At 43.1% G+C, this 23,141-nt stretch overlaps 2 protein-coding genes across 4 annotated transcripts in view; both read left to right on the plus strand.

The window, feature by feature from the left end:
- The first annotated feature begins 10 nt into the window (after window positions 1–10).
- On the plus strand, window positions 11–5,275 carry MRPS33 (mitochondrial ribosomal protein S33). 2 transcript variants are annotated; one of them, XM_080390893.1, is made up of 3 exons: window positions 11–62; window positions 2,563–2,818; window positions 4,538–5,275. In XM_080390893.1, the coding sequence occupies exons 2-3, from the start codon at window positions 2,604–2,606 to the stop codon at window positions 4,641–4,643; spliced, it is 321 nt and encodes a 106-aa protein (XP_080247019.1). In that variant the 5' UTR covers window positions 11–62; window positions 2,563–2,603; the 3' UTR covers window positions 4,644–5,275. The 2 variants fall into 2 exon arrangements, with proteins under 2 accessions (XP_080247019.1, XP_080247018.1); XM_080390892.1 differs by lacking the exon at window positions 11–62 and adding an exon at window positions 72–96.
- An 8,449-nt stretch (window positions 5,276–13,724) lies between these two features.
- The window catches only part of BRAF (B-Raf proto-oncogene, serine/threonine kinase), a 92,533-nt gene continuing 83,116 nt past the window's right edge, over window positions 13,725–23,141 (plus strand). The window contains exon 1 of one of the 2 annotated variants that reach the window (XM_080390866.1): window positions 13,725–18,148. In XM_080390866.1, the coding sequence (XP_080246992.1) occupies window positions 18,005–18,148 (144 nt within the window). In that variant the 5' untranslated portion in view covers window positions 13,725–18,004. The remainder of the gene's footprint in view (window positions 18,149–23,141) is intronic. The other variant, XM_080390864.1, reaches the window with a different exon arrangement.

A 23,141-nucleotide genomic window follows, 5' to 3' on the forward strand; every position in this document is an offset into this window, starting at 1 on the left:
GCCGCCGGCGTCCTCCAGCCGTGCCGTGCCGTGCCGTGCCGCGCTGCACGCTCCGGCCGCGGGTCAGCGCGGGGCCGGGCCGGGCCGGGCCGGGGGGTGAGCGGCTGCCGGGGCAAGGGCTGTCCGCTCTCGCCGCCCTGGCGGGGTGGGCGGAAAGGGGGGAAGTGGGCTCAGGGCCCTCGCCCCGGGGCGTTCGGCTTTGCTGCGCCGCCTCCCGAGGCCCTGAGCTCCGGTGGGGCTGGCGGGCGGGCCGTAGCGCGGGCCGCTGCCGCCGGGGAGCCGCGGGCGAGGGTTGCCCCGCGGTGCGGCCGCAGCCCGCGGGGGCCTCCCCCCTGCCCCCGGGGGAGCGGGGCCGCGGAGCTGGAGGCGGCAGGGCCCGCCGAGGGCTGCGCTGGGCCGCGGGCGCCACTCTGGCCGGACCCGGCCCGGTGCAGCCTCCTCTTCCCCCTGCGGCCATGGGAAAATTACAAGTAATTACGGGAACGGAAAGTTCTGGCCTGTGCTAAGCGCGCAGGGAGCGGTGTGAGGCAAGCTAGCAGGCTGGGGAAAACGCCCGGCCTGGGGTGGGAAAGCAGGGCTTTGGGTGGCGATGGGGCCAGGGGGCAGGTGAAGAAGCAGCACAGCAGTGGTGGTTTTACTTTTGGTTCGGGTATATTAATTACCAGTAGCTGACAATGAAGTTATTGCTGTGAGTGAGAGGAACAAAACTGTTCTGGTAGCATCTCACAGAATCAGAAGCTGCCATAAAGCAGGGTTTGGATAGCTCTGGCACTTGGGAGTTTGTAGCCTTTGCTGTTCTTAGGCTGGCGAGGGTTAATGGGGGTCCCTAGCCCTGCCTTGGGCTGTTTCGATTTCTGTAACGATTCAAAAGAGGAGAGGGCCTTCAGACTGCTGGCTTGCATTGTTTAGGAGCTAAAGGTATTTTCTTTTTAGAGCTGCAGCTGGAAGAGGTTAAGCAAGCTTTGTGTTTGAGTCTAGTGATATTTTCAGAGTGATGATGCAATGGAGAGTTTTGGGGACAACTTGCTTTATCTCTGAATGTAGGAATTAGGACTGGCTGTTCTGGAATGGATGATTTAGCAAGACTTAGTGGTCATTTCCCCATGTAATAGATGCTCAAGTTGAAGTGCTGCCTTCTCACACTAGGCCTGCTGCCTTAACTTGAGGTCTCTGACACTTTGCCTTTTCTTCTGTTACTCTTTCCTTTTCCTCTTTGATTCAGGCTACTTGTATTGTTTTCATGCTTGATTTTTTTTCTCCTGCTTCCTTTTCACTGCTTTGCTAACAAGAGTAAATCAAAGCAGACTGTTTTACAACAGGTTCTCCTGTGGGCAGATGTATGTAAGTGAGGTTAAGAATACTTCAAGACTTGTGTTCTTTAAACAATAGGCTCCCTGTTACGGTACTAAAATGGACTTAGCCCTGTCCTGCTGATTACTCTTGTCCCTGCTCTGTGCTCTTTTGGTTTTTATACTCATTTTCTGCAATCAGCTGTGCAATAGTTCTTAAAACAAGAATTTAAAACTAACAAAAGTGTATCACACCTGAATGAACCCTGCTTAATTTCTCTGGAGACTTACGCCATCACTTAATCAAAAAGGCACAGTACTGACAGCATACAGCTTCAAATACAGGATTATGGGACTCTTATTCTTGTCTGTTACATCCCATCCTGCAAAGCAAGAGTAAGTAAACATGCAAAGAAGAGAAAAAATGGGAAGGGGTAGGACCCTTCTACACCCTCCTTTCCAAGAGTGTAGATGTTGTCTCTGGTGGTCTAAAAATAAGTTTTGTCCTCAAAGTTTTTGCAGAGGTGTCTTTTGGTGGGAGACAGCTGAAAGACAATAGGAAGTTCCTGATGTGGGATTTTCGTGGAAAAAAAGAATCTAGCATGGAGAAATGATTTCTTTTCTCTCTTGAAAAGAATAGATATTAAGAAGGCCTGGAAAGAAAATGGAGAAAAAGCTGATGGAAAAGATCAAGGGAAGGGAGTTGAGATAGGAAAGATCTGTGTGCTTCGCATTGAGGAAAAACAATTTTTTTTAATTAATAGGCAATTTTTGCTGGATGGACTATAACAGTGTTCATACAGTATTTTAAATGGGGTGAGAAGTTTTGTGAGAGAAACTTCCAGGTTGCTTCCTCGGTTTAAGTGGTGTCTTACTTAGTGCTTGTGTGGAAGTCAGAGGGATTGCAGTGGCCACCATTGTTTAGAGTTCACACTGTAATTGTTCCTGTGACTGGAGTTTAAAGTAGCCTTGAGCAATCTGGGTGGGATCTGCTAATAAACTAGCCATGGTAAATTGTGGTTCAGTGTAGGTACCTTTATAGTCTGTATTGCTGTCTGTAGTGTCCTAGTTAGGCTGGTAATTGTACCTGAGTTAGTGTGGATATTCTTTAGATGGAGGATTATGTACTAAGAATTAGACTGATTTCATGCAACGAACGCATGACTTCAAACGTGATCAGTGTACAATGAGTTGTTTTGTTTGCCTTAATTCTGGGAGAGCTTGCAATACTCAAATGATACTAGTTGTGGCTCTTTTGTGTTTCCTTTTGCAGGAAGGTGTGTCTGTCTATGTGTGCCCACTATTCCTTTGGAAATGTCCAATGTTTCTAATTACGCCCTTCGAATGGCCCGGCTGAGTTCTCAGATATTTGGAGAAGTTGTCAGGCCAACTGACTCAAAATCTATGAAAGTAGTGAAGTTATTCAGTGAGCAGCCTTTGGCCAAGCGGAAGGAGGTCTACAGCTGGTATCCTCCTCACAACACCTACTATGCCCTCATGAAGAAACTCCGTTACTTTGGTCTCTACAGGTAATCTCTGCCTTTATAGGGTGGGAGCAGGACTGGAGATGGGAAAGGAATGAGTGTGAGTTTTGTTAAGTTTTTTTCCTCCAGGAAAAGAGGAGCGTAGAAAAATGTTTAGTTCAGAATATGGTGCATATGAAAATAGGCACTGGGTTGTTGCAGTGAGGACAAGGAGAGTAAAATAAGTGACTGCTGCCTAAGTAACTTTTACCATAATTAGAACCTTTTGTGAGAAAGACTTAAGGTGTAGTTATGGGCAACCAGTTATACAAGAAACAGTACTTGCTTTGGTTTGTGAGGAAGGGAAGAGAGCTTCCTTACAGACAGGAGATGTACCTGTAGTTCTGAATACGGCAAACAAATGTGCTACAAAGAGGTGACGTTACCTTAACACAAAAAATGCACAAAGTCTTACCATGTATTCCTCAATGTTTCAACAGCTCATAAGTGAAATTTAGAAGAGAAGCAAAGTCTGTGTTATTCTGAAGGGGCTTTCTGTCCTTTAAAATAAACTCAGTTGTGGTTTAAATAATCTTGTTAATTCCAGCTTCATCCAAACCGGTTGTCTAGTTTCTAAATGAATTTCCCCAAGTCTTGAGTAGGAAAAGTTGCACTGCTAAAGAACATCAGCAGGAGTCAAATGCACTCTAGTCAGGTACCACTAAAGAAATCCCTTAAAAGCGAGGCTGCTAACCCTATAAAGTAAAGCAGAATAATTTCTATTGCTAGTGTCACAATACTAGCCATCAAGGTTTGCACACAGGATGTTCTTCGTTTAGGTGGGTGTGCATACACTTTCTAGGATAGCAGTTGACACAGAAAGCCTCAATGGCATGATAATGTTCTTTACTCTTCTCCTTCCCCTCCTAATCTCAAGTTCCTTCTTAAGCTACTTTGTGTACAGAGAGCTTGTAGAGGATCAGGTTTGTTGGTCAGAAATCGGTAATGAAAAGTCATGGATAATAAGGCCTGATAATAACTTGCAAGCTTTTTGGGTTTAAAATTTTTAGGCAAGTTGTGTTTAAAAATGGCAGTGCAGCAATCTTAGGTCACTTAGGATGCAGTTGTGACTTACGAAAAACACCTTTGCACTGAAAAATACAGGGACAGAGATTAAACAGGATTTATTAGAACATTATTGAGGGCTCATTACATCTGCCAGCCCCTTTATCCTCCTTTCTGTTTTATTCTGCTATTAAGATTTTACCAGTAGCTGATACTTTCTTCATAACTCATTCTTGAAGTCACCTGAGAGCAGTGTCATGTACTGTAATTACTGCTGAGCATGCCCCTGTTTTCTTAGAAGCTAATGACCTGAACTTAGTATCTAGCACTGAAGCACAATGTGCTATTGCTGGACTGCTGAGCCAGATGAGAAGGGGGAAATTCTCATTCTTGCTGATTTTTATATTTTACTGCTCATTTAAGCACAGTGGATCAATAAATGAAATGGAAATAATATATTAATATATATATGCACATAGCATTTGTTGTTGAAAAGGGCAACCTTCGTTAGTTCTGGAAGTACCAGAGGAAATCTTTCATGTTATTCAATCAAAAATTACTGTTAGCAGTAATACTGAGTACACTGCAGTGAGTTTCAATATGGACTTCCCTGTTAAAAAAAGTTTTGAGGGTTTTTTTTCATTATCATACAGTTCAAAGAACCTTTCACATCCAAGAAACAGAGTAAACTTTTTTTCTTTTCCCTCTTCCCCCATCTAGGGATGAGCATCAAGACTTTAAGGAGGAGATGAGGCGATTGAAAAAGCTCCGTGGGAAGGAAAAACCGAAGAAGGGAGAAGGAAAGAGAGCTCTCAAGAAGAAATAGTACTACTTGGACAGTAGAATGAACTACTCTGGAAAAGCTGGGGAACAGCTGTAACCCAGGGTTTCTGTTCCCAGCTAGAGAGGGCTTGGCACATGAGCTGCATGTGGAGCACAAGAAACACACTGTGAATACCGGAGTCCATCTTGGGAGCACACTTGGGTGTTTGGCCTTATTGTCTTGGAATTTTTGTCGTAGCACGTTTGTCAGAGCCCTCTCTTATCCAAGCAGTAAAAACAATAGTAAAAAAAAAAGTGCTCATTGGTTTTTTTTGCAAACACCTGTAGCTGTTTCAGTTCTTCTGGATCTGGAAAATTGTTTGCTCTTCATTGTCTGTTTTACTTTCCTGGATTAATATCAATGCTGTTTTGCTTGTGGCCATGAAAAAAAGGTTTCCTGCTTCTACTGCTGCTTGTCATCCTGTGTATTGTAGTGAGCTTAACTTCAGGTAGCTTTAGTGTTGGGTTTTTTTAAAGTTAGAACCCATTGTTCTGCATTTTGCACTGGACAATACTTCATGGTCCATTGCCTCCCCACAACAGTCTCATTGTACCCTGAATATTTAGATACTGCAACAGAAGAGGCTGAAATATGAAGGCTCAAATTGTTTTCCAGGTTGAGACCCCCTACTAATTTATTACAGTACATTTAAATACTGTATTTTAAAGGATTGTGAATTTATTTTGGTTATCTGGAGAACATGTATGAAATACTTCATAGTTTGATGAACAGTTTTACTGGTATGCAGTGTGTGGTTTTTATCACTAGGCTTCTTCAGTATTGCTAATATTAATGATTGCAAACATCTACCATTCTTACCCATCAGTCCTCTCAGGGAATAGAAAGTACAGAATGCTGCTGTGCTGTGCTGCTTGGCCATGTGTGCATCTTGCCTGTGTGTGCCCTGAAACAGCGTCTTTTACTTTCCAGACCATGTAAGCTTAGAGGAACTGCCTTGATGTAGTAAAGAAGAGCTATTAAAAATGTAGAGTGACTGGAGCAGGAGCTACTTGCCCAGTTAGCTTGGGGCATGCTTGATTTTTGTGTACAGAGGCATTCTGAAACAGGGAGCAGTACTAACTGACATCTCTAAACCAAGCTTGTTCAAATTGAAGTGTATTTGAAGGGGTCTGTCTGATCATTGACGTCAGTGGATCTACATAAATCGGTAACAGCTCAACAACTGTACTTCACCAAGGTGCTGATTGTATTAAAAGTTGTTTCTGGTGAGCTGTGTAGTTCTTGTTCAGTATCCTTACCGTTATCTGCTTTTCTAAGCTTGAAGAGAAGCACATTTTAGATCTGCAATGTTGTGGGAGAAGCACCTGAGAAGCACAGTCAACAAAATGCTATAGAAGTTAGGAAAATATGTATCTGCTCTGTAGTGTAGTGTTATGTTTCTTTCTTACTCTAATGCAAAATCATTTTAGTAACTTAAAACTTATGCTCAACTCTAACTTGCCTAAGGCATTTTGGTGTCCTTTGTGTTGTCTATGGGTTGTGACCTGACTGGCACTGAAGTATAGAGGGCTTGTGATGGGCCACCTGAGAAGTACTGGTTCCTGGGACACGTGTGTGCAGGCAAGAGGTCTGGTTACCTCAAATTCCTCTTCAGGAGGAAGGGCAGCATAGAGCCACAGACTAGGTAGGAGAGGGAACTGCCTGAGTAGAAAGGTTTGTGGCTGTGAGGGGTGAAGCTCCTCAGTTGTTTGTTTTGGTGGAAAGAAAGAGCAGTCCTGAACTCCAGTAGCATTACTGCAGCAGCTTTGGACAGCTGGTGATTGTACTTGCAACAGCTTTGTTGGCAAGAACTTCATGTCTTTTGAAATTAAACTGAAGATCAATAAAAATGTTTTTGTTGCAGTTTACAATGAAAAATCAACAGCATCTTTTTTTGTTCCTGTGAAACACTTAAAAATCTTTTATAATATAAACATGCAAGAAAGAGAAAGTGTGCATGCATCAAAAAGTGAATTATGGTCCTGGTCCAGTACAGTAAGTATGTATGGTCTTAAACTGTGTGTGTATGTGGGCAGACCTGGTTATGAATATACATATAATTATATATAAAATACTTGCATAGCATGAGTGGCCATGCTTATGCTTAGTCCACATTTAGCCTACCTAAGGACTGAGCATCTACAGAACATACTGGGGGCTGTGAATGCTACACATATTCTGTGTTTTAGCATGCCACCTTGCTAGACACAGATACAGACTCGGCACTGTAATATTGGGTAATTTGGCTTGGTGATCTAGCTATGGATTTTGAGAGGTTCATGTCATGAACAGGAAAGCAAAAGGCTTGTTTGGCTAGTCATCTATAATGATCTCCTTTGTCTGCAATCTGTCGGAGCAAACCTGCTCTAGAATCAAAGCATCACCCTGGGAACGTAATTTGGGAAGATAGAGCAGCATATCCAAAAAGGGAGAGAAACTGATGGAAGTGCCTGTGAAATAAGCAGATGTGAAACAAATCGACTGAATTGTTTTTTTTTTTCTTTTCTGGACAGTGTTTAGAAAAGCAAAGTGGATGGAGCCAAAAAAATAGTAACTTTTAAAAAGAGCAATATGAGTACAAGAAAGGTCTGCCTGCATAATTTTTCATGATCTTAATTAGGTCTTTCCAAAAATGACTGTTTCCCCTTCCCTAAGACCCCATCATAAAATAATGATGATTCAGCCATTAATGGAGTATATCCTACTATTAGGATAATCCATTGCTTGCTGGGAGTGTTATTAGCTTAACTATTTTGTTTCAGAAAATAACAGCCTTCTCCTCTCCATAGCTGCGATAGAAATAGGCACTTTCCTACCTCCCTTGTAACCTGTACTCTGTCATTTAGGAACAGACATTGCCTGAAGAAGACCACGTTTGGTGAATTACAGGGTCTAGACAAGTTGGAAGTCAATCCTGAAACATCGTGCCAAGTGTTAATGCAATACGTATTTAGGAGGGGAAGGTGTTTTGGCCATACTCTGGGGGGTAAGGATGGGAACACTTATGCTTTATACAGCTATTGGTATAGTGGTGTATCCATGTTATGTACAAATAATCAAGTTCAATTCGATATTTATTTTTTACTTTTCCCTAACAGTGATTCTTTTCACCATTCAAATGCTGCTATGTCTTGTTACAAAATTCACTCTTTTCCTGAGGGTGGAAGCTGACTGTCCTCAGCAGATGTTTAGATGGATGTTTTAATTTTTGATTGGAATAAACCTGGTCTGCTAGTCTACGAAGGACTAACTGAGAGCCAAAACCTTAACCTCCTCCCAGTCCTGAACAGCTTGATTAAGTGCTACTGCTTCCTTACTTTACAGTGCTTGAACTCTGTCTTTAATTATACTCTGGTATAATATAGTCATAGCTGCTGAGTACTGCCTTGATAATCACAAGATATTTTGTAAGCAGGCTGACCCAGCTGCTGTATGAGTCCTATAGGAGTGCAGCTATTGCTAAAACCTCTGACTGTTGGAAGTCCTGCAGGCAGACAGGCAGAAGTTCACGTGCATATGACCATGCTTTTTAACGCAGTCTTTGTAGAGCAGTCTTGCTTTCTGGCAAAGGTACTAGCGTGCTAAAATGTATGCGCTCTGCTCTGGGAAGTATTACCTTGAAAAAAGTTTCTCCTAATGTGGAAAGAGTTTAGTTTACATAGGTCAGCGAAACGCACCTGAGTTACTCTATGGTTATAGACAAATGCTTTGTCTTACTTGCCTACGTTTCCTCCAGAGTAAAATTAGAGTAACGATCACTTGGTGAATACTGTCATGAGGGTAAGCTGCTTCTAGGATGGAAATATACCCCAGGAGAACCTTGTGTAAAGAAGGCTATGGTAGGACTTGTATCTCTGCGTATTTTAGAGCTTTGTTTCAGAGAGATGATTATATGCAACAGTTGATGGAATTTTTAACACATAAAATAAGCTGTGGTAAGTTACTGTGTTCACTGTTCTGCTTTAGAAGTTAGAGACTTCAAATGCTGCAAAAAAATTGATTTGGTCAGAAAGTAAAAATAATTTAAAAAAAAATCACAGATATTTCATAGACATAAGTATTTTTGAAATTTTAAAGTTATCTGTGCATGTACTCCTCTACCACTTTGAGTCTGAAGGTTATTTTAGGATCATTTTAAAAAACAACAGTCAACAAAGTCTATATGTTTTGGAAAAGCTTCATGAATCTGAAAGGCTGCTTTGATGAGGGAATGACTCATTTTGCGTTTTGTGTTTTGTGTGTTAGGGGTTTTTTTGTTCTTTTAAAGCACAAACGATAAGATGCAAAAAAACAAGTGCTATGGGGATTTCAGATTGATTCCTTTAAACTTAGTTCTTCTCTGTAACTGTTTGATTGTGACACGTTGAGGGTACATCCTGGAAACAATGCGTCAAGGGGACATTCTCTGTTTGACATCTTGAGATTTTTGAGAGCAGCAGCCCTTCCTATTTAACCTTTTCTAGGGGCAGCATCATTTCTCTAAACTGTCCAAAAACCAGTGGAAAACTCAAAGGTAATAATAATAATAAAGATTTGTTAGACATATAAGAGGAAGCAGAAATGAAAACAATACCCTTATAAATTACGCTTATAAAAAAGGGTAAAGTTTAAATGGTGTGTGTGGGCCAGATAAATGGATCTTTCTGTGCCTGCACAGCTAGGGTAGCATGAAGAAAGGCATTTTTGCCTTTTCGCTTTTCTCCTCCTCACTTTTCTTTGTCCTTTTCCTCAAGTGTAATAATAATAGGCCTTGAGTACAGAGAGGAAGGAACAGACATGGAAACATCTGAAAGAATTTGCTTGTGAAGGTTCAGTCACAGCAGAGCACTGCCATAGTGTGTCAATGGTGAGAAGCGTGACTGCAGACAGATGTTAGAGGGACATTACCATGCTGGCTGAGAAATTATTTAGGGTTCTCTAAGGGGACAAATATGAAATCAACAGGATAATGATCATTACATCTAAGTATCGTGATATATTATACATACTGTGTTGAATTGTTCTGGGTGGAATACTGGGGGAAATTCTGTAAAGTGAAATACTTAGAAAAATTGAGAAGATTCCCAAGAAGTGGGTTTGGCTTCTGTTGTCTGAGTCAGTCAGAGCTAGGCTGGACCAAGTGTTAAAAAACATAGCACTGGGACCACATCTCTCCTGAAAAAGGAGGTGGCAAAACGGATGACCTCATACATTTTCTCATAACTAGGTCTGTGAAAACACATCTCACCAAGAGCTAAAAAAGGATTTTTATATGTACTGGGTTTTATGTCTATGTTTGAAAGTACTTTACTTCATCCCAGGGCTCCTAAAGCTGTTTGTAAATATTTCATGGAGTTCAGAGGGTCTCTCCCACTTCAATTGTTGTTTCTGTAGGTCTGATGTTTGCCTTATGGGCTGTTTCAGTAAACAGGTTTTTAATGATATTAGAGGCAAAAAACATACAAGGTCCAGAAAGTCTAAAAACCATTCTACTGCCTCACACAATGATGTGTCCCTGCAAAATATACAATTGCAAATGGATCACATACCTCAGTTTCCACTATAGTCTTGCCTGGATAAAAATGGATGGGGTGAGCTGGCCCTCAACTTTCAAAAGTGAATGTCTAAAATGTGGTTCCAGATTCAAGCACCTACAGAAGTGCTCTAACTTTAGAAGCTGTGTGAATATTGGGTATCTCCAGCTGGTATTGATGGGACTTGCCTCTGCACAATGGCTAGGTAAATTCTGTGCCAGCATACAGTGCTGTAGTCCCCTTTAGCCTTTGACTAATAGTGGTCTCTTTGGAACAGGACTGATGAAACATCTCTCTAGAGACTCTGTTATGCCTATGTATGCAGTAGCTGCTTCCCTAGTGATACTCAGTGTTGATCAGAATAATATTAGGCTGTCTGGTCACCATGCATCGGTTTCTGCGGAGGAGAGAGCGGCAGGTGGCTTACAGAAAGCCTCACCTCCTGAGAGACTGGAGCACTACCACTGAAGTGTGCTGTGCTGACATTTGGCTGATGCTGTCTTATTTACAGGCAGCAACTATTATGGGCAGGGTGCAACGTTTCTGATTTCTGTACTTGCATGTGAAAGAGCCTGTGTGTGACAGGCAGCATCAAGCTGCTGCTCGGAGTACTTCTGGGGGAATAGCAGGCAATGACAGAGATGGTCTGAGAGGTGTGAGGGTATTGCATTCAGTATTGAGCTGGCTAGTTAACAGGGAAGTTTATTATATATTTTTCGATTTTTAAAAAAATATTTCTAAGATGTCAGTTTATGCTGGCTTGTTATTTAAAAAGAGATATGACTGATGTTTCAGCTGATGTCACTTAGTATTACATTTAGTTTGTACGCATAGGAGCATTTACATGAAAGCTCCAACCTAGAGCAGAATTCAGCTGCCTTGTCCAAACTGGCACATTTGTATCGGAGAGGAGCCCATGAATGAGACAGTGCAGATGCCACCTAGACAGATGACATTTCTTGCATGAGTGGAGGGAGGCGATTGATATGCAGGCTGCGTGTGAGGCAGCATGTGCTGTTTCTTGGCTGTCTGTCCTGGATCTGTTCAGTGCAACTGACATGCAGGTTGTTCACAAGCTCCAAACTTCACAAATGCTTTTTGAATGAACAGCATAAACCAAAAAGTATTAATTAGGCTTGGGAATGTCAGAGTTGTTACTGACAACTAGAAAGTAACACTGCAGCCTCTTTGTTTCCTGCTCTTGCACTCAGTCATTCTGATTATATGCTGTGATGTTTGCCAAAATACTGCTCCATTGCCTGACACCAATACAGCCAACAGTGTGATGTGTCTCTGTATTTTCAAACTCAAGTTATTTGATAGCATCATCAAGTTTATTAATAAACATTAATGCCCTCTGAGGACAGATCATAGGGTATTGACCAGGCATGCAAATCACTTAAAAATAAGATAAAATGAAGATCTATTCTTGCAGAATTCCTCCAGAAGGAGGTAACAGAAATTGTATTCATTTACCAAAACAAATGTGCCTTCTGGAGAGAAGTCATATTATATTAAAAAGGAATAATCACATCTGAAGGCCTTTAGACAACCACAAGCTTCAAGCAATCCACAGCATCAAAGGCGTTGAGAGACCATTGACCATTACACCAGAAATTTTGCCTTTGGTCAAGTGCATACTCACAGGAACAATGAGAATATAGGAACATGGTTTGGAGACTGTCCGAATTCCTATATGCTTGGCAGGAAGCTTGCCTTTATAGGAAAGACTAAATGTCTTGAGGCTTGTATTGTCTCAGTGGTAGTGAAGCTTAAAAGACAAGGACAGATTATGACTCTGTCAGCAAAAGACACTTACGTTTAAATATGTAAGATGTGTATGTGTGTATTACAATATAAGTATTCATTTAAAAAAGTTACCTGTCCTATTTGACCTATCACTGAAGAACAATAACTCCTAAAACTCCAGCAACATGAGGTATTGCCCTGAAAAACCATGACTGGTCATCATGTTCTCTCTGCTCCACATCAAAGCTGCAGTTTCTGTATTTTATTCATATTATAGATTTAGCCTTTTTGAGCTTTTAAAGTTTCCTTACTCCTGGCCAATACCAGTGCTAATGGACTACTTCTGCTCCGTAAAGACACTAGAAACTGAAAGGTGCAGTTACTATCTAAACTGTTATTAGATCAGAGATGTAGAGAGCTACCAACCCACCTGTGAAGTGCTGAAGAATCAAATTACAGCAGGTATTCAGGCCAGGGGAAGCTCAGCTAGCCTGGATATTATGAAGGAAATTCCGAAGACTGGAACATAATTGAACAGTCATTTTCTGAACAGCGAAGTAAGTTGTTTGAGGTGGTATCCTTCTCTGCCCTTTCCTGGAACTCACTCGATGGCATTAACTTTTTTTTTTTCCCCCTAAATAGGATGGTTCTGAGTTATGCAATGTGATTGTTCACATTGGAATAATAATAATGTGAGGAATCTAAAACTATTTAGTCCTTAAAGCTGACCAGCTTATCACTATCCAACACAAAGGACTCAGAAATTAGATATCAGAACAAGCTGAATGCTTTAAAGCATTCATGATAAGGGATGCCAAGGTAACAGGAGGGTCTTGACTAATCTTAAACGTAAGATTTCATGCCAGTTTCAGTAAAGCACATCAGGCAGGAAAATCAGTGCTCCTTACTCCTTTGCTTCCCTATTTTCATCTGCTTCTCATTTCCTAGGGGAGCCACATCTTCTTCTCCGGTGTCTACTTCTACTACATCCTCTCTCCATCTAATCTTTTTCCCCATCCCTCCCCTTGAGATGCTGCACATATATTGCTGGACCCTGAAGTCACTACTCACATAAGCAAGGAAATGGGTTTGCATTTTATTCTTGCGATGCCGAACAATGTGCTGGGTGCAGAAGGGACCTATATGTAAAGTCACTCTCATGTCCCAGTCCCATCACCTCTCCTGCCCCCTGCCTCTCACACATTGCCTCCAGAGGAAAATGTTTTGCTTTTTACTTTCTGAAGGTTTGGGCTGTGGTTTAGGGAGAAAAGATCAACAGTTTTATAAATAATGACTTTAAAATAAATTATGCTTGAATAAAATGAGAACTATGGAAGTATTTCCAGTATCATTACAAGAATATCCAGAATACACTATGATTTATATATAAAAGAAAGCTTGTTAGATCAACATTGCTTTTAATGGTAGAATAAAAACTGAGTTAACCTGCTGGATTCACATTTCTTCTTTTTTCACTACCTCCTTTCTTCTTCTAGTCTCCACCCATGCTCATCACTCTGCTCATGCATTTAACTCAAAGGCAAAGAGCTATGAAGTCTCCATCAACGGAAAAAAAATACAAATGAGATTGTTCAGCTGCCGAGTTCAAATCACCACCTGAATACGACCTAATTCCTCACTGAAGGTATGAATGTTTCAGGTTCAGCAGTGTCACAGAATGCTAAATCTCTTGAACTGGTTCCTGGGAAGCTACCAAAGGAAAAAATACATTGAATACATATGGTCTGTACAAGAATCGTTTATAAAGGGGGGGGGGAAAAAGAGGGGGGGGGGAGGGGGAAGAAAAGCAGCCTTGCTTTCTCTGTTGCCTCAGACTGGAGCAATCAGACAGCAATCCCCAGAAATACAACAAGAGGTACAGTATATTTTTGAGTGGGATAATAAAAATATAAAGGTGCTAAAGGGAAGTGAAAAAAATTTTCTAGGTTCTTTCCTCAAAAAATATCTTCTTTTCCTGGAAAGCAAAGTAATTTTCTTAAGTATGTATTTTTCTGACTAGTGATCAGAAGATGACTGAACTCTGGACAACAGCCTAATTTTTGCTCTGCTTCCCATTTTCTGGCCATGATAACAGGGAGCATGACTGTTTTCATTAGTATCTGTGTTCCATCAACATCTGTATATTTGCTATTAAGACTGAGAATTAATCTGACATATAAACTGTACCATTGCCTTCGATGCATGGTTGCGCACTTTCTCTTCATACTACAGCATTTTAAAGTGATATGTATATTTTGACATACTTTAGAAAATCTGTAATTATTTTCTCATGGTATAGACATTTTAATCCAGCATTTTCAAATGTACATGGGCCAAGCGTAAATGATAAAATGAATGGGACAAATACTGTCTTTTCAGTGTGTGAAAAGGCTAAGTAGTTTTTGGAAATTTTGACAAACTTTGAGGGCACTTTAGACATCCAGAGTTTAAGTTGTGTCGAATTTTCACACCACTTTAAAAAATAAGTTTCTATTATCATACCAATATGCAAATTATATAATTTCTTCATTAAGAAACTGGAAAGCTGGGGTTTATTTTTAGATACTGTCTTCTATTGAAAGAATATATAATAAATGAGGCCAATATTGGATTTCATCTAATATCTCTTTTAGATATTTGCATTTTGGAGCATCTTGTTAAGATTCATTCTTTTTGGGGGAAAAGGATAAAGATGTGTTCAAATGCTCACAATGAGACAGTTGCTGTCAAGTATCTCCATAGTTTTTTCTACTGACTCATTAAAACATTGATCTCTGGAAGTTCAGTTGTTGGTTAGATCAGACAAATGTTCTGGTGGTGGGCAATCTAAGCTGAAGTCTTTGTCTCTTAACAGCTGGACTTGTTTTCTGATCTAAATTCAAATAAAAAAATTCTGAGGAGGATCAAATCCCAGTGCATAACTAAGAATTTGATGGGAGGTGGCAGGTTTTGTGTTTACAAGTATGCATTACCTGCTGCAATACCAGATAAACTGGCTATGCTGCATTGTAGGAATCAACCAGACAGTGCTCTACGTGGCCTACAGAGCTGACAGCAGAAACCAGTCTTTCACACCTAGGTTAAGTTTGATTTTGACCTATGTTGATAATGAAAGCTAGTCTCTCTAAAAGATGTTGACGATACCAATTATCAGTAGACAGGATTTCAAATCACCATGAAATAGTCACAGTTATTAATGATTTATCTTTCATCATGATGGATTAAGCAGAGACCAAAGATGCCACCATGTGAAGGAGTACATATCACTAGATGTGGATTCCCCCAAACAAAAGGAAAGTATAGCATGAACAGCAGATTTCTGCTCCTTCCTACACAACTATCTTCTCAACTAGTACAATGGTTTTTATTTTAGGTGGAACACTTTTATCTGACATTTGGGGTGGTAACTCTGCTGTGTTCCCAGATCTGTCATCAGTTGTCAATACTAGGGTTTAAAATTGCAACTCTTCAAGCGGAACATCAAGTGTAATAAGAAAATCTAGCAAATGTATTTTATGTGAGTGGAAATCTGAAAAAAATCAGAAGCTCAGGAGCAAAGGCAACACGCAAAATTACTAAAAACATTGGGAAAGGCATTGCAAGATAGGCTACTAATTCCACGGCTAGAGTTATGCCCCGAACATAAATTGCTTGGGGAATAAAACGAGGGCTATGACCGTGTTTTGTACATTGAGACTGAATTACCCCTTGCTATAAATTTCATTGAAATGAATGGACTTACTCTGTTAGTCAACCCATATTACTTACTCTATTGGCTTTTCCACAGCAGCCTGTGTGCTGGGAAAGCCATCTCGTATTACCTCTGCCACCTTTTCCTTCAAAGATCAGAGAAATTTGCCCCAGCATTTAGTCTTCAGCATGTGTGTTATTTTCCAGAGTCTGTGTGCTTTTTTCACGACGATTACACATTCCCATCACATAGCAGGAATTGCTGATAATTATCCTCTTCATTAATGTAGCTGTTGTAGAGAAATTTCTAAATGTGGCCAGCTGCTTAGTTTGTACATTTGATTCTGACATATTTGTGCAGCCTTTTTGTTGACTGCATTGCAGGCCACCAGTCGTAGGAAAACCTATGCTCCTATCTCAGGAAAGCATAGCCTGTCAGATAATAAATTAAAATCCACTGAAATATTAACTAGATTATTTTGCTTACTTATATGTTCAGGAGATGTTTAATACTCTACAGGGAAGACCCTCAGCTAAATGAATGCCCAAAGTTCCTTCCCTCCATACCACAGGGTCTGGTATTCCTGACTCCACTGTGGTTTTGCTGTGTACATACAGTAAATAGATCTTGCATTTATTTACCAGTTACAGCACTGCCAGTACCAAACTTAATTTGAATCGCTTTTACACACTGATGGCCTCAGTGTGAGAGGTGAAATACAAACTTCAAATCCATCATCATGGTTATTACATTAGGAGTTTGTATGGTTATGTACTCACAGGTGAAGTGAAACAAAGATAAGGATGTTTGCACTTGCATGTTTCAACTTCGTATTTTAATTGACTACCATAAAATATATCAGGTTGTGATAGAACAGCCTTCACCTTCTCTGAAATGCTGTTCTTGTTACGTTAGCTTTTCTTTGCAATGCATTAAAATACCGTTGAAGATTTGGTATTTATCACAAAGTCCTTTTATGCAAGAAAGCAACTTAAACCACCTGATTTAGTGAATGTTTTTTGTGTGTAAGTGGCGTTTAAATGGCTGTGGCATCCAGAGGTATCACACAGGTAAATTTTTTACTTTAAATGGGAGTACTGTGCCACTTTGGGGAATGACGGCTGCGGGCACTGGGGACACTGGGGGAGCAGGCTTTGTAGGGCAGCGGTGGCCGCCGGCTGCAGCTCCTCCTCATTTCTGCGGTGGAGGGAACAACATTTCCCAATGCACCCCACCTACCACCCCGGTTCCTCTGTCACTTGCTCCAAATGACCGCAGCCCACAACAGGTCCGGCTGTGGGAGCCCATCTTTTTTTTCCCCTGGAAAACCAGACTGTCGGGGAAGGCTAAGCATGTCCCAGCACGCAAACAAGGTGCAGATGGGATGGCCGCTCGTATTGAGGAACTGGGATCTGCTCCCAGACCTCCAGGTTGGACAAGGCTGGCCAGAGGATGAGGGAGGTGTTACGGACAAGGAAGGGCCCCCGGTTTCACCTGAGCTCATGGCCAGACCCTCGCCTCGCCCAAAGCACCCAATGGAAATAACGCACCCGCTTGCGGCAGCTCAGGGCCTAAACGCCCTCAATGGAGAAAACAATGTTTTGTCAATATCAGCAATCCACTGTTTCAGTTGTAACCGGCGCAGGTACCACATCTTCAGACGAAAACGTGATTTTTTGGAAGTATTTCTGTCATTGTTGCGTGGTACGTGTCCGTGAGGATTTACCTCAAAGCTGCCACACCGCTGCTTGCCAAATGCTGTCAGCCGAGCGGGGGGCCTGGCGCTCCCCTCCCCCCGCCCCCGTGCCGGCACCCCCTCAGCCCGCACCGCGCCAGAGCCCATTTGCGCCTCAGCGCTCGGCACCTTCGGCACGGCGGCACTCCGGGCGATGGCTGAGGCCCGCGGCGGGACTCGCCCGCAGGCTCCCCGATCCCGGTGTTCGGCCCCCGCCAGGCCGCGTCTGCGCGGGCCGCCTCCGGGCTCCGCGCTCCCAGCCGCCCCCCCGCACTTCCCGCCCCGCCGGCGCCGGCCGCCAGCCTCCGCGCCCCCGGCTCCTAGCGCAGCGCTCAGTCGCGCCGCCAGGGGGCGCTGCGCCGCCAGGGGGCGGGGCCGAGAGAAGGGGGCGGGGCCCGAGCCCACGTTCGAGTTCCCAGGGCGACGGGTGGTCGCGCCGTGACGTCAGGGTGTTTCCCGGTGATGTCAGACTGCTCATGCGCAGTGGCCGTGGTGGCGATTCTGGGTGACGTCACGGGCCGGGCGTGACGTGACGGTGGCGCGGGCCGCTGGGAGCTGGCCGGGATCTGCGCTCGCCCCCCTCCCCCCTCCCACTACGGGTCGCGGCTGGGGGCGTCCCGGCGGCGGGGACGCGGCTCCCCCCTCCCCCTCCCTCGCCCAAGCGCTTCGATCCAAGATGGCGGCGCTGAGCAGCGGCAGCAGCGCGGAGGGGGCCTCGCTCTTCAACGGGGACATGGAGCCCGAGCCGCCGCCGCCCGCGCTCGGCGCCTGTTACGCGGCGGGCAGCGGCGGCAGCGGCGACCCGGCCATCCCGGAGGAGGTGAGGCCACACGGCGGCTGCGGCGGCCCCCCGCCCCCCGCCGCCGATCGCGCCCCCGCCCCCTCTGGCCGGCCCGCACCCGGGGGCCGCTGGCGGGTCCGGACGGGGCGGCGGCGGCGGCGCGGGGCTCGCCGGGGCCCCGCGGGGCAGGGCGAGGCTCGGGGCCGGTGGCGGCGGGGATCCTCGCTCCGGGCAGGCCTCGGCCTTCTCCCCCCTCCGGCGGCGGGGGCGCCGCTGGCTCCAGCCGCCGCCGGTGATGCAGTGGCGGGGCGGGGAGGTTGCGCGTCTCGCCGCGGCCTCGCTCCCGGCAGGCAGCGCCCGGGGCCCGGGCCCGCTCCGTCCCGGGGGCGGCCCGTGCCGCCGTGAGGAGGCGGCGCGCCCGGGCCCGGGGGGGCTGTGGCTTCCCCCGCCGCGCCGCGCTCCGGCTGGGCAGGGTGGCGGTGGCGGTCACCGCCTCGTTTCAAACGCGCCCGGCTCCGCGCCGCTGCTGTCACGCTCGCTGTTACCTGGGGGCTGCGGCCGGCGAAGGTTTGGGGGGTGGGGTGGGGTTATAACCGGTTTCCCCCGGTGGTTTTGAAACGCTCGAAATACATTTTAAAAGCGGGGTGGGTACTGTTCCTGGGTGGCCGTTGGCCTGGCTAACCGTTTCTGCACGGGGAGTCTGAGGGGACGTTAACGGCCGGGGCACGGTGCGGGCCATGGGGGCGCCGGGCCTCTGGCGTGTGTCTCTCTCACGCTTCCCGTGTTGGGGGCACGTTACTTAACATCCCGATCCCACGGAGAGCGAGTGGTGCTCCCTGTTTTGCTGGGGTTCAAGTGTAAGTTCTTTATGCTTCTGAAACGTTTTCAGAAGGTGGGCTAAAATGTGCCTTAACAATGCAAGGTGTTTTGCAGATTCAAATACCATAGGCATCAAAGTCAGAACAAATTGCCAAATGCCATGCATCAGGTCTGTTCTGGAGGTAAATACGGATGCCAGAAGCTTTGCTTCTTTGTTTCAAGCCTTAGTTGGTGAAGATTATTTCAGCTCAGCTTTGCTTTCCTGAGCGTGCCTGTGTCATTAGTACCGGGCCTGTCCTCTGTGGGCAGAGTATTGTGTCCCTGTGAGGTGCTGAGCCTACCAGGTCACAACTCCTTGCTGCTCTGAGGGGAGAGCCTCTTGCAGGGAAATGAGCTGGCTTCAATCATCAGCTCACAGAGGGATCCAGTTTGACTCCCAGCTAACCCGGAAAAGACTGTCTTTTTATGCATTTGATCTATTAATAGCATAGTGGATTATAGTGGAATTAATGAGTTAGAGAAGTTTGACAAGTACGAGAGCTCATTCTGGGTAGAGGGCCAGAAAGGAGAAATAGGGAAGTCTACTCCTGTCTGTGCTAGCAAGAGGTGAGATTGATTCCCTCATCCTGAGGAGCTACTGGCTTACTTGCTGAAGGCAGGCAAAACTTAGCAATATACATGTATTTGCACCTAACCAGCAGGGTGATCAGTTGCTTTCAGTTACGCAAGTTCAATCTTAACTTTCCCTAGTAAGGAGAAACTCTCAACTGGTTGAGAAATCTAAATACCTAAAGAGTGGGCTTTAACAAATGCTTTCTTTCAGCACCAAAATTATGTTAATAAGCTTTTTGCTGACTTAACGCCTAGATTGTGTTGGTGCAGCTGTGCATGGAACTGACTTTCTCAGTTATTTCTGCCATAAAACCAAAAAACAGATTCTGTGGAATTATTTCAATAACTAGTTTATATTGTGGCCCTAGAAACCGTAGTATCAATACAGCTGAGCTGAGTAAATAAACTGCAGTGCAAGAGAGAGGAGGGGAAGGCATGGCAGGAGGCAAGAATGTTTTTTTAGAAATCAATTTTCTTACCAAGGGAGGTGTTTGTGAAACTGCCATAAGTCACTTGGCTGTCAAAAATGCTTTAGCCTGTGTCAGTCATTAGATTTGACTCCAAATGCTAAATTACATAGCATAGCTGCTTCTCCTCCCACCCTGAATGTCTTGCATCCCTATATGAAAGGGAGGGAGGGAGAGGAGCAGTCTGGTGTCTGGAACACCTGCCAGCCAGAGAGATTGGTACGTTGCAAGTATGGGTGCATATGTTCAAGGTTAGAAAGTGTTTGAGGGTATTCTTGTATTATTTAAAAGCAAACTTCTCATACATTGGAAATACTGAAACACACAGGTCTAGGGCAGAGCTGGTGGTAGAATTTTTATTTTCTGATGTGTTTTTTTTCTTTACTTAGCTAGTACTTCCTCAAGTCATCAGTAATTAAATTTTGTTTACTATGTAAGTACACCTATTACTTCATCTAAGCCCATACTTTTAATAAAGTTCAAGACCAAAAAATTGCTGATTCAGTAAAATGGAAGCTATCCTTAATACTAAAACAAGCCAACCTTTAGTGTAAATGCAAAGTGACATAAGTCAGAAAAATACTGAAGTGCTTCTGACTGACTCATGGCTCTAATGCAAGTACGTGTCCTAGTGTTGTGGTTCATTCCTTCAAGACAAGGTAAATCTAAGCTTAAAAAGTAACCTTGCTGTGAAAGCAAATCAAGGAGCATCATCTCACTTATTTTGAAGAAATACCTGGAAATCTTTTCATTCCCTGCAGCCCTGATTTCCAGAAGGAAAACCTTCAGTTCTGTACTCAGTTTCTAGTTCTAAAAGAGGGGAATGGACAAGAATTTCTGACAGACCTTGAAGTAGTCTTACACAAACTTTTAAGTTGAAGTAGTCTATACACAAACTTTTAAGTTGGAGCACTCTGGTAAAGGAGGTATTCTGTGTCAAGATAGTAATGGAGTGCTCTGTGTTGGTTACAACTGCATCAGTGTCACTTACAAATTCAGGGTTGGGATTTTGAAAAACAAATTTAAGTAGTGTTGTTCAACTCATGGACAGTTTTTGATCAAATAATGAATTTACTGCTTTAGAGGTTGTTTCAGTAGCCTAACTGCTGATACTAAAAATCTTCTAATAATTAAGTTATTTCGTAAGAGTGTAAAAATTGCTGAAGCTTTTTTTTTTTTTTTGTACTCCAGATTAGTGAGAGTAGTTGCCTGTGCACTCATATAGTACATTTAGGAAATGGGTACTTATGGGAGAGATAGTATTTGAAAAGAGTAGGAGCAAGTGAATTTTGCAGAAATTTTCCTCTTCTGCTTTACCGTTGAGTTGCTGGTGTTGGGAGGCCTAGGATAAGTGCTGGTGTCCAGAGGCACGTAGATTGGCTTCTTCCCCAGGATGAATTCTCAGGACAAGAGATTGTTTGGATGGAAGCTTTTTGGAGTATTACAGGGTTGTTGATATAGTAAGGAGTGTGTGACAGCTGGGAGGAAAGGCTCTTGTTCTTGTTGCTAGAGATTATTTACACCAATATTAAATAATTCAAATGGGATTTTCTGTACTTGGAGCTTTGTGCCCTGAACTTCTCTTTGGAAGACAAAAATAGCTTTGGAGGTTGTGAAGTGAGGGCTTCACTGAGCTGTTCAACGGTCGATCATTTTCTAGGTGGCAATGCTGAAATTTATCCTGCATGAATATTAGGTATATATTTAGAAACCTTAATCTTACAAAATGATTTAAGAAGAATAATAAAATGCATAGAACAAAAAGGTGTTCTAACCTTATGATATAAAGTAAGTAGTAGGTTCTCATAAAGTAACATAAAAAGAAAAACTGAGGTGTTTTTTGTCGCAATAGCATTTAGGGAATCTATCACGCTGAGTATTAGAAGAACTTTTAAGTTTCTCTTTCTCTGAAGAGTTTACAATTAAACGTGCTACTTATTTGGAAAGTTGAAATGATGCAAGCATTTTTTTACTTCATTGCTTTTGTAGTTTTGGGAATACATTTGATGTTGAATCTCAATTATGTTTCATTGCATTTTTGTTCAGTGATTGAGTTAACTTTATAGCCTGTCAATGACATCCTATTTAATTGTGAGGACGAGTTAAACTTTAGCTACATTATGCTTCATATCCAATAATATTCTGCAGGAGTATATTTCAAAAGAGAAGTCAAATAATTCTTCTGTTCTGCATAACACAGGAAAGGCCTTAGCTGAATACTATGTCTGACTTCAGGTCACAGCTTCAAGAAATGCACAGGCTAGCTGAGGTCAGTCTAGAGAAGAACGATAACAGCTATCTGAAATCTGGAAAGTCAGAGCTTTGAGGAAGGACTGAAAAAAACCCTCAAGCTGTTTAAAAAAGAAATGGAAATTGTCAAATCTGATGCAAAGAATGCAAATAATTCATTCTCCAGGCTTGTGGTGATTACTGCCAGTGGTAGTGAGTTTAAATGGTAGAAGAGGAGATGGTTTCGCATTACTGTTAGACCTTTTTCTTTATGAGTAAGTATAGTGAAGCATAAAAACAGACTTTCTGAACTTCTTTGTAAAATGTTCAATAATAGGTTCTGTCACCTCCACAGGCAAATACATGTTGGGAATGAAGTTCATCCAGGCGTAGAAAAACTGATGACTTTGATAATATTTTGTCTTTTTTCCCTTAGGCTTTTTATGATTTTTTTGTGGCAATGTAGATCGAACATTAGAACACAGCCTTGAAATACTTGAGTTTATTGGGGATATTAAAGAGATTTCCGCTTATGATGTCTTTCCCAAAAGGGAGTAAGATTAACGGCTCTGTCCTGTGGTAGCTTGTTTGATTACAGAAAATTTGCTTGATAGAGTAGTAGCTTCCTCTGAAAAGTTTTGATGTCTCAGGAGGCTTGTTTCTTGTCTGTTGATATTTGCAGACTGATTGGGTACAAAGTGCTTGATACTGAGTTTTTTGTTAATTTTTGTTGTTAACTTAAGCCACCAATGCTATTCCCATTTGTATTTTGTTGTAGTTGTTAAACTCAAAAGACCTCTTACTTTTAAAGCTGTTCTAATAATATCCCTCTTGACGCTTCTTAGCCAGGAAAGACAATTCTTTTGTTGCATGCAGTTAAAAATACTGTAGACATTTTTTTAAAG

This window comes from Falco punctatus (assembly GCF_963210335.1).
Source record: "Falco punctatus genome assembly, chromosome: 6".
In the NCBI taxonomy this organism is placed as follows: Eukaryota; Metazoa; Chordata; class Aves; order Falconiformes; family Falconidae; genus Falco; species Falco punctatus.

What these genes read in the sequence shown, in the direction of transcription:
- MRPS33 (XM_080390893.1), top strand. Translation starts at nt 2,604, where the DNA reads ATGTCCAATGTTTCTAATTACGCCCTTCGAATGGCCCGGCTGAGTTCT. An exon ending in CGTTACTTTGGTCTCTACAG is followed by an intron (nt 2,819 to 4,537) that starts GTAATCTCTGCC and finishes TCCCCCATCTAG; the next exon opens with GGATGAGCATCAAGACTTTA.